This window comes from Varanus komodoensis, unplaced genomic scaffold, assembly GCF_004798865.1.
Source record: "Varanus komodoensis strain SLA01 unplaced genomic scaffold, ASM479886v1 scaffold96, whole genome shotgun sequence".
NCBI lineage: Eukaryota > Metazoa > Chordata > Lepidosauria > Squamata > Varanidae > Varanus > Varanus komodoensis.
Window position 1 is genome coordinate 1,030,088 of NW_025336664.1, and position 14,092 is coordinate 1,044,179.

General features: G+C 48.3%; 1 protein-coding gene across 3 annotated transcripts in view; it reads left to right on the top strand.

Moving 5' to 3' along the window:
• SDK2 (sidekick cell adhesion molecule 2) overlaps window positions 1-14,092 on the top strand; it is a 317,930-nt gene that overhangs the window by 223,548 nt on the left and 80,290 nt on the right. For all 3 annotated transcript variants that reach the window (XM_044418964.1, XM_044418963.1, XM_044418965.1), the window contains exons 3-4: window positions 5,016-5,122; window positions 12,634-12,781. In XM_044418964.1, coding sequence (XP_044274899.1) covers window positions 5,016-5,122; window positions 12,634-12,781 — 255 coding nt within the window. The remainder of the gene's footprint in view (window positions 1-5,015; window positions 5,123-12,633; window positions 12,782-14,092) is intronic.

Sequence of the window (14,092 nt, forward strand, 5' to 3'; positions counted from 1 at the left end):
ATCACCAGTGAGAGATACGCTTCAAACCTACTTAAACCTCAAGCGTTTTTCCTATGGCATGTGGTTACAGCTATGTTGATAGTAAATCACCAAAAAAATTGTACAGCCAGAGTTGGTGGGAGGGACGAATGATATAATGTACAGTGCTTACAGAATAGCGGGAATTGCCTCTAGGTTGCTGTATTCTGGGCTGCTGGCAGAGGGGAATAGAATGGCTGGAAGAGAATTGCATTGGCTCTCTTGAAGTTGTGGGGGTGGATGTCCCCTTCTCAAAACCTTTGGTCTTTCTCCATTGTTTTTCCTAGTACAAGTAAGACAAAGGAATATGGATCTCCCAAAATCTGAAATAAGGCAACCGCAAGAGCTACAGCCTGTTGCTGTGATTTGCTTTGTATCAACATTTTGCAATGTTTATGACATGGGCAATTTTATGTGATGGTCATATTAGACATAGTAAAAAGGCATCTTGTTGAATACTTTTCATGCCCAGACAGGTCAAAACTATAAAGGACAAGTGGGGAAATTTTCATAGAACTGTATAAAAAGAAAACATTGTCAACTATGAATATGAAAAGGTGGGATTCAAAGAGTAAAGTAGCCAATCAGAGCACAGTAAGCAGTTACATCACACATCATGCTCAAATGTGACACTACAAAAGGAAAAGAAAGCTTCTAGGTGGACTTGCTTTCAACGTAGAGTAATCTCTGCTGGCAGGAATCTGCATTGGTTAGGTATGCACTGTTCATTCTCTTCTTTTCTTTTCCTTTTGAAACCTTTGTCCACACATCCCATGGTATCAATTTCCTGCAAGTGCATTTGGTGCCAATATGTTTAAAAGATAAGTTTGAGCATCTATTTATAAAGTAACTGTTGAATGTAAAATGACTGAGTTCTTCCCAACCTCAGAAAAATCATGTCGCTGTGGACCCGGATATAGACAGGAAGTAGGAGTCTGTGAAGATAACAGGAGGTCTGTTTAATTAGCTTTATTATCCATTAATCATTTCCTCCACATTCTGCTTTCTTTGAAGCCTACCCTGTGTAAGAAGGAGTCCAAGTTTGGGAGTCCAAGATCCGTTAGAAAATACTGCCTGTGATACTGGTATTTTGAACCAGCTCCACACAGCGTTGCTTGCTAACTTCAGATAACCCAGCAGAATGGGGACATGGTGTTGGCTCTGGTGACTTGTCTGAGAGATACTATTCGTCCTTCCAGAACATCATTTTCTCTTTATCTGGCTAGAAATAGAGGAGAATACAGACTGTCTAATCTCATTTCATTTTTTGATTGAGTAGCATCCCTGGTGTACTGTGGGAATGCTGTGGACATAATCTATCTTGAGTTTAGCAGAGCTGTGACTAAGTTTCCCGTGATATCTTGGTTAGCAAACTAGCCAAAAGTGTGCTAGATAGAACAACAATCCAGTTCATCCACAGTTGGCTACAAAATTGGAACCAGAGAGTGCTCATCAATGGCACCTCCTCAAGGTGGGGGGAGGTAACTAGTGGGTAGCGCAGGGTTCAGTCCTGGGCACATGCTGCTCAACATTTCCATTAATGATTTGGATGGGGAGGTGCAGGGAATGATAATCAAATCTGCAGATGACACAAAATTGGGTGAGATAGCTAACAGCTTGGAAAACAGAAAGAATATTCAAGGTAACCTTGATAGGTTGGAGCACTGGGCCGAAAACAACAGAATGAAATTCAGTAGGGACAAATGCTCCTCGGAAAAAGCAACCAAATCCATTGCTACAAGATGAGGAATGCTTGGCTCAACAGTACTGCAAGTGAAAAGGATCTTGGGATTGTTGTGGATCACAAGCTGAATATGAGTCAACAATGTGATGTGGCTGCAAAAAGGGCAAATGCTCTTTTAGGCTACATTCGTAGAAGTATCACTTCCAGACTACATAGAGTGCTAGTTCCCCTCTACTCAGCACTGGCTAGACTTGACCTAAATACTGTGTCCAGTTCTGGGCACAACAGTTTAAGAAACGTAGAAACAGAGCAGGTCAGAAGGGGCCTCCTGGGCCATCTAGTCTGAGCTCCAGCACCAGCCGGCTCTGCTCATGACATGCCCACCATGTGGACGTCCAGCCTATCCTTGAACACCCTCACTGATGGGGCCTCAACCACCTCCCGTGGAAGCCCATTCCACACCCTCGGGGCCCTGACTGTCAGGAAGTGCTTCCTGGCATCCAAATGGAACCTTGGCTCCCTGAGCTTTGCTCTGTTGGAGTGCGTCCTGCCTTCCTTTGCAGGGGAGAACAGGTCTCTGCCCATCTCCATGTGACATCCCCTCACATACCTGTATGTCGCCAACAGATCCCCTCTGAGTCTCCTCTTCTCCAGGCTGAAGAGACCCAGTTCCCTCAGTCTTGCCTCATATGGCATCCCCTGCAAACCGGACACCAACCTTGTGCCCTATGCTGCACTGACTCCAACCTGGCTATATCCTTTCTGTAATGAGGGGCCCAAAACTGAGCACAATACTCCAGTTGCGGGCGCACCAGAGTCATATAGAGTGGTAGTAATACCTCTCTCGATCTAGAAGCCACACTTCTGGCTATGCAACCAAGGGTGGCGTTCGCCCTCTTGACAGCCGCATCACACTGCTGACTCATGTTTAGCCTGCAGTCAACTGGTACCCCGAGGTCCCTTTCACAAATGCTGCTCTCCAGCCACTTGTCCCCTAACCTGTACTTATGACACCTATTCCTATGCCCCAAGTGCAAGACCTTGCACTTATCCACATTGAACGCCATCCTGTTGTCTCCTGCCCACTTCCATAGTCTGTCCAGATCCTTTTGGATCTGGAGTACCTGCTCCTCAGTTGTGGCCACTGCTCCAGTTTTAGTGTCGTCTGCAAATTTGATCAGCAGACTGTTCACCCCTTCTTCCATGTCATTGATGAAAAGTTTAAACAGGATCGGTCTCAGGACAGAGCCCTGGGGGACCCTGCTTGTCACTGGCCGCCATCCGATGATTCCCCACTAATGGTTACCCTCTGCTTTCGGTCAGTCAACCATGCCCTAATCCACCAGACAGTGCTTTGGTGTATCCCAAAACTCCTCAGTTTCTCCACCAGGATATCATGGGGCACTTTGTCAAAGGCCTTGCTGAAATCCAGGTATGCCACATCCACTGCATCCCCTCCATCTAGCCATCTCGAAACCTTGTCATAGAATTCCCCAAGGTTTGTCTGGCAGGACCTGTTTTTGCAGAAGCCGTGTTGTGTGGCTGTCAGCCTCCCTTCCCTATCTAGCATCACTAGATCTCTCTCTATTATGAGCCTTTCCATTGTTTTTCCTACAATGGACATAAGGAGATGGAGAAATAGATGTAAGAAAGATGGAGACAAGCTGGAAAGGGTTCAGAGGAGGACAACAAGGATGAGGACAACAAGGACTGGAAACAAAGCTGTGTGGGGAGAGATTGAAAGAACTGGGCCAGTTGGCCTTGAGAAGAGAAGATTGAGGAGAGCTGTGATAGTACTCTGCAAGTCCTTGTAAGCCTGTCACAAAGAGGAAGGACAGGTTCCCTTCTCAATCATCCCAGAGTGCAGGACATGGAATAATGAGCTCAAGTTACAGCCAGCCAGATTCTGGCTAGATGTCAGGGAAAAATTCCTGACTGTTTGAGTGGTATGACAATAGAAGCAATAACCCGGGGAAGCTGAGGGCTGTCCCACACTAGAGGCTTTCCAGGTGCAACTGGACAGCCATCTGAGAAGGATGGTTGAACTTGGAGTCCTGCACCGAGCAGGGGGTTAGACCCGATGGCCTTCTGGCCCCTTCCAACTTTATGATTCTGTGATTCTAAAAGTTTCAAGTGAGGAAAGGATACTTCTGACATTCAGGATATACCAGCATTGATAGACTGTCATTTAACAGACTTGGAGAACAAGCAGCTGGCCTGGGACGGTATATGCAGCGGTATGTTCAGGGCCGGATAGAACTGTGCCCTGCCATGACGCTGCCTCCCCCAGGTGCAACAGTGCACATGTGCTTTAAGGAGAAGTGCAGCCATAGAGGCTGCCAGAGTTTGAGGCAGCTGCAGAAGGAATGCCATATTCTTCACCAGAGGTTCTATTACCCCCAGAATTCGGGACCATGGCACCATTCCTGAATTCATGGCAGGCTAATTCTGCGTCGCCTGATGACACCCATCATTAGGAGCAATGATTCCCTCCCAAATGCCTGCCTTCCTCTAATGCCTGCATTGCTAGCTCATTATAAGTATCATATTTCTATCCACCCATTTCCCCTCTTTTGTGGAATGGAAGGCAGCGTGCATACTCCTCCTCGCCAAGTTATCCTCACATCAGCATCCCCGTGAGACAGGCCAGGCTGAGAGGCAGTGACTGGCCCAAAGGCACCCAGGGAGCTTCGTGGCCGAGTGGGGACTGGAGCTCAGATCTCCCGGGTCCCAGGCCAGCACTTTCATCACCACATCGCATGGATAGCAGCTTTTCTCTCAGAAAAGCTGATAGAAATATAAAACACAGCTTTCAAGGCTAGAACGGAGGGAATGTGTGCCAGGTCACCCCGATACCTACACAACATGAAGCCCTTTCCTTTATTCAGGGTGTATCTGTGGGAGTGGAAGCTTCTAGTACTCCTGATGAACAATTAAAATAGCCTAAAAGGACCACCTCTGTTCCTTGTAAGATCACTGTTGCCAAGGTATCTCACCTGCTGCTCTCTATGACTCCTTGCTGATTGCATTGTTCCTGCAGCTGATTTTTAAATTATTCTTATTTTAGTTATTTTGGGTCCAAGCAACAGAGTATAAAGGCCACCACATAAGCAACCTGGAAAGTAAATAATGAAAGCTTGCGTGAATGTAGGCCATGTCGCCACCGTGCAGAGAACAGTAATTCACTTCAGCCTATCAAGAGATGTACGAGATTACACTTGCCCTAGCTGTGTACCTCATCGATTGCGTACTGCATTGATCTATTTAGTCATCCCCCTTTCTCTTGCTTGTGTGTCCTTCTCTCTTCCTCAAGGTACATGATCACCTCCCTGGACCGTACCCATGCTGGCTTCTACCGCTGCATCGTGCGCAATCGCATGGGGGCCCTGCTGCAACGGCAGACCGAAGTGCAGGTGGCATGTAAGTGGCGAACCATGTGCTTATGTGGAGGGAAGCTGCCTGCAGAACTGCCACATGTTCGGAGGGCACAGGTGGCTGGCAAAGTTTTCACCAATAAGAGGTGGCCCTTGCTAAAATGATGGCGGCCGAAGATGAGGTGGGGATTAAAAGGGCCTTGAAAAGAGTGTCATGCATACCAGTGGCCCCCAGAGAGGGGGGTGCCAGAGCTTCTGGATGAAGGAGCAGTTGAACTTTGCAGGCCTGGGTTTCATGCAAATCCGTGAAACAAAGCGCCAACAGGGCCCAGAGCACAAGCTTTGGGTGCAGAAGGTCCCAGGTTCATTCCCTGGCACCCCTGGACCAAAGGCCCAGCTGGCTGGTGATCTGAAAGGCTTCTGTCTGCAACCCTGGGACATGGCCGCTCGTCAGAGAAGGCAGTGCTCAGGTAGAAGGAATAATGGCTTGAGCTGGTACATGGGGGCTTCCCAATTTCACAACATCTGCAGCAAACCCACATCTGTATACCTCCAAAGGAGACAGAGGTGGGGAAACACACACACACACAGAGCACCACCTTCCCACTTAAAATCAACTAATCCAGCAGCAGCTACTTTTCTGGACAAAACACAGCCATTGGGCTTCTTTACATGCATTTATACTTAGTACATTGTTAGGAGAGACAGGCGAGAAACAGTAGCGCTCAGGTTGCAAGTGCATATAGAGCAGAAGCAAAAAACTTGTCCACCCAAAATTCTTAAACTGATTGGACATGTCTGCACAACAGCTTTATACCACTTTACTGTCACAACTTTGCAAAAGAGAAATGTGCAGTAATTGGTAATGGTAATTTGGCAAGGGTGTCAAGACAACTGATCGTCTCACTCACAGAACTATTAGGTTCCTCTATTCAAGGTGGCCTAGAAAGAAGTTCCAATTGAGTCAGAGCACAACCCTGTGTAAATTAAGACAGGAAAAGTCTAACAACTCCCAGCAGTCCCCAGCCAACACTGGATTGTGCTCTTACACAGATAAAGTCCCCGAGGTACCTCAGTAGAGAGAATGAATGTAACCCCAGTTATTCCGTGGCTGTTCATATTTGTATCAGAATTTACATCTTACTATATTTTTGTATTTTATTATCTAAGCTCATTGTCCAGCACGCTTTAGTTATTACATGGTGGAGAAATACGGTATGCGAGTGGGTAAGGCAGAGGTCCTACAACTTCCTGGACTGTTGTCTAGAAAGTCTGTCCCCTGAGCCCCCTCACAGCTGGCATGGAAAAAACTCTGCCGGGGCCTCTCTGAGGTCAGGAACTCAGCCTCAGAGAGAGGGCAAAGGCAGGGTTTTGGGGGCAGCGAGGGGAGGAGACCACAGGCATGAGGATACAACCATCCCGTGTCCTCCACAGCGAACTTCCCTCCCACTCTGACGTGCCCAAGCTGGACAGCCAGAAACAACATCTGGAAAAAACAGGATGGGGAGGAGCAAGAGGTGGGGGCATCACTTCCTGCTCTGCGCAGGAAGCCTGTAAGCCTCCGAGTTCAGAGGCCTTCAGATGGGTTTGCACCTTAAGGAAGCTAATGGTGAAAATGCCCTTTCCCACTCAGAGCACCTGCTCCCCTGCATGGTATTTCTAAACTTGTCCATACCACCTCCTTCCGCCTGTCATAATCAGCAAGCGCTTATTGCAGGAGGAGGCCAGTTAGGCTGCACTGAGATCTCCGCCTGCTTCTTGCGTATTATCTGCCCCCAGAAAAAAAGTGCTTCAGTTACAACTTAATCTTCGTAAATGGATGGGACGAGCAGTCAAGGTCATCCGATAGCAAGATCCGGATGGCCCTTGGTGAGCAAAATGTTAGGTGAGAAATTATTGGGTGCTAAAGGGCTCTTCAGCTGAGCAGTGTAAAATGGAATTGGAATCAACAGCTGGGAGGTGAAAATGGAGAAATGCAAATGAAAAGAAAGGCACTCGTCTCTTAACAGTGTGAGGGATGAACCAGAGGGACAGGACGTTGTTAGACCAGGGCATCTCTCACCTTCAAATCAAGATTAGAGGACTTCTGTAAAGGACACTGCTCACCCAGCTGCTGAATTCTTGATACAGCTATAATGAAAGGGAATTCTGCAGCCATGCTTTCTGTCTGAGAAGTCACCTTCCTATTTTATCACATTTTATTAATCCTCTGACAACAATAAGTGGACCTTTTGTAGCTCTGCCAAATCACAGAACCTCAACACTCTGGAGCAGTGCCCCTTCCCTCCAAGCTGAGAGATTACATTCAAATGTCTCTTCTTTATCTGTTGCTTCTGTTTTTAAAGCCATTTAGGGTTTTGCATTGTCCCAATTTGCAAAATTCTCATTGCAAGAGGAACCAAGGACTTTCCATCTTCATGAATAGTTTGATCACAGACCCTTGAAATGTAAGCTAGGTTGGACTGAGGGGCACTGGAACATTTGGAGGTTGCCCTGGAATGGGGGGCTCATGGATGCCAAAACATCCATGGGAAGCAGAGACCTTGCAGGGCTGTACAGAGTTACATTAGCAGAATTGCCTGTGAAGCTGGCGTGAGGAGGCTGTTTTCCTGAAGTGTTAAATCCCTAAGATGGCTTTTAACAAAAGCAAGCAGTTCTCAGCAGCACCCTCTGGAAGGCATGGAAAGCAAACAACGTTTATAACAATTACAGCACCATCGCCTGACACAGGGACAAGCTGCCCATATAAATCAGCCTCGGTCTCTCCGACATGCAGGGGGAAAGGCCGGAACGTAGATGACAAATCTTCAGCTGGCGGTGGAATCTGGATCAGTTGGCTGGCTCTTTCCTGCGGCACTGAGCCAGGGAGACTCGCGCTTCGGCACAGCTGTGGGTGTCTGTGTCTGGGAGGAAGCCGTCCCAGGGGGACAGAAGGCTGAAACCACCTGGGACACAAGAGTGCTTGCGAAGCAAAGGACACAGGCCAGGGTGCTTCCAGATGGAGGGCTCCTTACACTTCCGGTCAAAAGACACTGTGCCGCTATTCTGCCTTTTTCGCCTTAATGGATTTTCTGCAGCAAGAAAAAGGATGGAAGAGGCAGCCTGGAAACACTGGAGGATTACCAAGGGCGAGACAATGACACTTGGACCACTGTAAAATTCCATGACAATGCTATAATAAAAATCTTATCTGCCCACACTGAGCTTAGCATGACTGGAAAACTTGCTGTGGGGTTTGAGCAAGGATTCAGGGAAGTTCTACAGCTAATAGAGGAAAGGAACATCCATAGGATTGGGTGCGTTTTCTGCTACTGTCATGAGCTGATGTCAAGCTCACATAGTTTACTGGGTAGATATAGGGCCAGCCCCCTGCACAGACCCTTTGTATTTAAACTTGCACATCCACACCATACAGTTCTCTGAACATTGAAGATGTATATAATCTGGGCTCAGTTGTCTTCACTTCACTTTAGGACCCAAGAAGGGCCTGGGTGGATCACACCCAGTCTATCGTTCTTAGCAAGACTTGTGCTCTTGTGGACTTGTGCTCACGCAGGCATGAGCTGGTCTACCAGAAACTGGCCAGTGAGTCACCAGTGGGTCCTAATTTAACTCCTTCCTATCCTGCTCTGTGATCTCTTGTGCGTTTGCCCTATAGCCTCTTTCTTTGGCAGCATTCTGCCACGCAGGAGACGGTCTCCCCAGGGGCTCTTCAGCTTACATCGTTTTGTTGTCTTCAGATGCTTTTCCTGTGTGCTGCAGTGACCAGCCAGGAGGAGCCTCTGTCACTGGCGCTCTCCCTTGCCCCCAAGGAGCACTTGCGGACTTGCTTCTTGTACGTGACCGAGGGAGGCTGTACCCCAAGCAGGTCTTGTCACACAAGATCAGGGCAATCAGCCTTTACTCTCTTGCTTGTTCCTCTTCTAAGATTTCTTGAGATCAGGGCTGTGAGGTGCTGCTGTTTTGGGGTGTTGTGAAAGAGCAGCAAATCGTGGTGGTGGTGGTGTTGTTGTATTTCTACTGTCAGCAGAAGTGGGGGAGGCAGAAGCACTCACAGGATTTTCCGCTCAAAATGCCAAAACAAGGTTGCTGGCCTTGGGTGTATTATCCACCTTGACTTGCGGGGGAGTGGGAGGGGTGGGGAAGGAGAGTTAATATTTGCCATTCCACCTCGGGCGCCAGCATTTCGTAGGCCAGACCTGCCTGGAGTCTTCAAGGCTTATGTCAGAGCTGTGTGAGAAGCAAAGCCCGTTCAGTAGAAAGTTCGGGCCGACCAATTCTGCATGTCAGATCAGCACATGCTGTGAGGACTTCAAAAGACCAGAGAAGAGGAGGAAGACTTGCTGAGCCAAGAGCAGGAGAAGAAAGCCAAGAACGGAGCAGCAGCCACCAGGCAGAGGAAGGCAACAGCAGGGGAAGGAGATGCTAATTCAGGCTTAAAGCAAGGCTGATAGGTGCCTTTGAGGCTTTTGGTGTGACACACGCGGGTGCACAGCCACACATAATACAAACATGCCACCCTGGAAAGGGAGATGCCCTGCCGTTAATCCTAACGAAAGTGATCCTCCCAAGCAGGGCCATGTGCTTGTGGGGGATCAGAAGCGAGAGAGCTTCCAGCCTGATGAAAGAACTGTTTGGCCTCAGCGCTGGGCCAGAGCAGCTCCTCTTCTCTGTGCTCCTTCCTGCCTTTTCTCCATCCCTCTGCTCTTCCCGCTCTTCTTTGAGGCTTCCCATCACTCTCCCCTGCCTCTCTGTTTTTAAAGATTCCAGTTCATCCAACAGGCTTCCAATAACACAGCAGCCCTTTCAGAGATAATCTGAGCTTTCTGATTTAAGGAAAAAAGCAAAACAGTAATAATGCGGGATTTGTCATTCGTCAAGGGGCTCCACTAGCAAGAGGCTTCAGTCCGCCATCTTCTAATGAGATGTTCTTCCACCATTGTGAGTTGCTGCTCCACCGTTTTGCCACTAAGACTGTTCCAGAACCAACATCCGTATTGCAATAGCAGCAATTTCATTGCCATTATGAGAACTAGGAGGCCCATGAAGAAAAATTAAATGGCTGTGACTCTTGCAGTTTCTGTTTTTGAAGGGACCTTCCAGCACAAGATTCACTGTGTAGGATTCACAGTGAAATTACAGGGGAGGGAAGCCCTACGGCCAGCAGCATCTCCAGTGATGGGGCCTAACGCTCCCCCCACACCCGACACTCCTTGTTAGAAGCGCTTTCCATCAGGAATCACCCTAAGTAGACTTGGTGCCTCATCAGCATTCTTGGGAATGAAGATCTATGAGCTGAAGCAGGGAGAGAAAATTAAAATCGAGGCAGCTGCTCGAACGTCTTGGCAAGGGGTGGGAAGAAGGAGCACCTTGTTGCTCACAGAGAGAAAGAGTGCTGTGAAAACCTAGGATTTAGTATACTGACTTTCACGACTCTCTGCCTTTCTGTCAAGAAGAAACATAACCACTCAGAAGTGGGGAAAGGACATCATCACCATCAAAAATGGGCAAAAGGAAATCTATGAGCAACCACCCATGTTACATTTATAAATTATTTTGTACTTGCAAGATGAAGACCTGCTAAACACTGATGGCACCCCGAGTCGCAAGCAAATAGCGGAGTCTTGGCCTGTGCCAGGCACCAAGCCAGGAATAAATGTTATTTCAGCATGGAGCCAGTAGCCTGTGCTATCCCACTTTAAGATCTGAACTCCCCATTTTGTTTCCTTCCATCCTCATCACCATCTCCCCCTCCTCCCCAAAGCAGCCCCCTCCTCCAAAGGTTGGTGGCAAATCAGGCAGCTAATGGGAAATTAATCAGGCAGCTGTGCTAGCGCTAATGGCCAAGTCGTTAAAAAGAGATTCTTTACACGTTTTTAATTACAGCAATTAAAGCAAGTCAATAAAATGTCTCCTCACCCACCCCCCATTTTGTCATTAGTACTATTATTATTAAAGGTGCTATAAATTTCCAACCCACAAACAGCTGCTCTGTGAGGAGGCACCGACCTCCAGTCCAGCAGCATCAAGGTTGCTGGTCCAGCTGCATCTGCAGAAGGCGAAAGCCTCTTCCAAAGGCAAGGTGCGAGTGTTTGAGGGGTTCCTGGCAGTTGTGAGTGGAAGGTTGTGAGTGTGACTGTAGGAGTGGATGATGCAGAAACGAATGTGCACAGACAGCAGAGGAGGCTGGACTGAGTGTATGAGGACAAGGCATTTGGTTCTTTCTTTCTTTCTTTCTTTCTTTCTTTCTTTCTTTCTTTCTTTCTTTCCCTTTTTTAACCACAGGCCGTTGCCAATGTGCAGCACATGAAAAATGCATTTGTGTCATCTCTGCTATAAAGAATCTGTACAGGCATGGCAATGACTGCACTTAAAAGTGTTCCAGTTTGGAGAAGCGCACATTTTCCCCCACTGCAACTCACAAGCACCCCATGTGATGCACTTGTTCTTGGAGATCTGATTTTCAAGTTGCGAGTGCATGTGTGTCATGTCAGTGGTGAAGGGTAGTCAGTTGCATACATAGATTGTCACCATTCAAAGTACACACAAGCAGTGGCTGAGAGCGGACAAGGTGTCTTCTCTCATACATTTTGCAAGGAGAAAGCTACAGTTTATACAGGCAGGTAGCCTTTCGTCACTTAGGCACTGCATGCATATTTTGTACTTAGCATCCCATTTCCATAACCGAAATACAGCATGAAGCAACTTGCATTGCAATCACATAAAGACTGAAGAATCTGTCAGATTTCTAGGTGTCATGATGACTAGGAACATTGTTTTTTCCTGCTGTGAACAAAAGAACAAAGAAAAATCCTGCAATCAGGTCAAAGCAAAACATTAAAAGCACAATCCTACATATGCTTGCCTGGGTGTTAACTCCATTACCTACACCCAGAAACAGTGACCCACCGAGACAAATGCAGTTCACCAGCAATATGTTGAGGTGGGGGGGGACCTGACACCCCCCCCCCCCAGACTACAGTTGCAAACTAAGGTTTTAAAAAAGGATGTGTCTCCACTCCAGCCTCTGGCAAGCCATACATACCTGGTTGGCTGAATGGTGGAGCACAAGTTCTGCAGACCTGTGTTACGATCTCCCCTCTCCCATCCTTAGGAGCCTGTCCACTTTTCTGAGGAGCCCCACCTTACCTTCTGACTTGTTCAGTTCTCACTGAGCCTCTTTCTCTACCCCATCTCCTTAGCCATACTAGCCTCATTGTGCAGAAAGTCTGGATATGATTGAGGGAACAGCAAAACCCTGGATTACAATCAAACAGAAGCAGTGAAGGGAGCAAGCATCTTGAAGTGCTGCATCTAAAGAGTCTGGAGATGCCTAAAGTCATTTCCCGTCACTTCTAGGCGCTCATTTGTTCCTCTATCAAAGCACAACCATGCATGTGTGTGGAGTGTGTGGAATCTATGTGTATATTAAGGATGATTTCGGGGGCCTACAGCCTTATCTGATCCTTCTCTCCAGCCCAGGCTCTGAGAATGCCAGGTCTTCAGTTCCTCCTTCCTTGCAGCTAACATCTTTTCTGCTGTGTTGTTGATTTCCAGACATGGGAAGCTTTGAAGAGAGCGAGAAGCAGCAGAGAGTCTCGCACGGTGAAGCGGCCGTCATCCGCGCTCCCCGCATCGCCAGCTTCCCTCGCCCACAGGTCACATGGTTCCGCGATGGGCGCAAAATCCCTCCCAGCAGCCGCATGTGAGTAAAAAGAGTCGGTACAAAAACTACAAGAGTTGGCGTTGCTGATGCTCTTGGTGACTTCAGAGTGAGATACCCTACACCATCCTTCCCAAGCCTCCCACAGGCGCTGAGCGATGTGCCATTACCACCCGACCGACTGGCATAACAGAAGCAAGGAGATCGCCTGCGTAGCCAGAAACATGCAGGCTGCCTCTGTTTACACCTGGCCCTGACAGACCATGCAGGTGCCTTCCCTCATCTCGGCTCCCCGTGCGAGTGCCTGTCTCCCTCTTTGCCGCAGAGGCTCTCTGCTGTTCTCCCCCCGCCTTCCATCTGGGGCATCGCAAGGGGTTCCCTGTAGGGCTGCCTGCGTTCCATCACACTTGCCAGCTGACTGCCCCCTCGGGAGCCACTGTGCCTAATGGCCCACTTTCCCACCCTGCCTCCACAGAGCACTGCTTGCACGCCAGCTCCATTCACTCGTGGCTCCCTCAACCATAACCTGGCAATTACAGCTGATTAATATTCACGAGAGAGTTCAGAGGGGACCTTCCTTGCAAAGTGGATCCAGAAGTGGTGTCTGCGAGTGGGAGATGATTCCCGTTGGATGAATGCTGTTGACGCAGCAGACTGAGCTGCAGATTCCTGCTGCTGTCTTTGGATAAATTGAATCTGCACTCCTTGTTTCCAGATGCCAGCAAACAATGGCTCACAAATTCATGTCCTACTTGAGTGATATGGTGGCCTAGAACCAGGACTGCTGTTCACATAGTTGAGGCTGTCACTTAACCCCTTTGCCTGTATCACGGGGCTTTAAGAAGCCAAGTTCCTATTAGACACCTTTGTCCACCACCATCGCACAGACAAAGCAGAGCACGTGCGCACGCTCACAGCTATAACTGAGAGGGAGAGCAGAGGCTTGCATACAAGCCCTCAAACATGCTTTCTTTTTTCAACCCCCATTCAGAGAATTGCCACATTCTCTCCAGCTTTCTTCTCAGTCTGTGTCTTTCCCTAGTACTGCACTGCTGTCCCCGGTTGTTGTCATCTTCCAAGAGCCATAATGAAGACTGAAGAGACTGAACCTCTCTCAGATCAATTCCACTGCAAAGAAGCTCTGAGGGGGCATACTTCAGTAGTGGAAGGCAAACCAAGCAGGCCCAAAGCACCACAAATACCTGCCTATGGGAGCATAAAGTGCTTGCCACCAGTTGCTAAACTGAGAAGAGACATTTCAGCCTTTTAGAGTGGGGAAGAGGCAGCGCCACTGCCAGGAAAGGGAGGATGGGATGGGGACAAAGAAAGAAGCCCAGGTCATATGGGGACCCT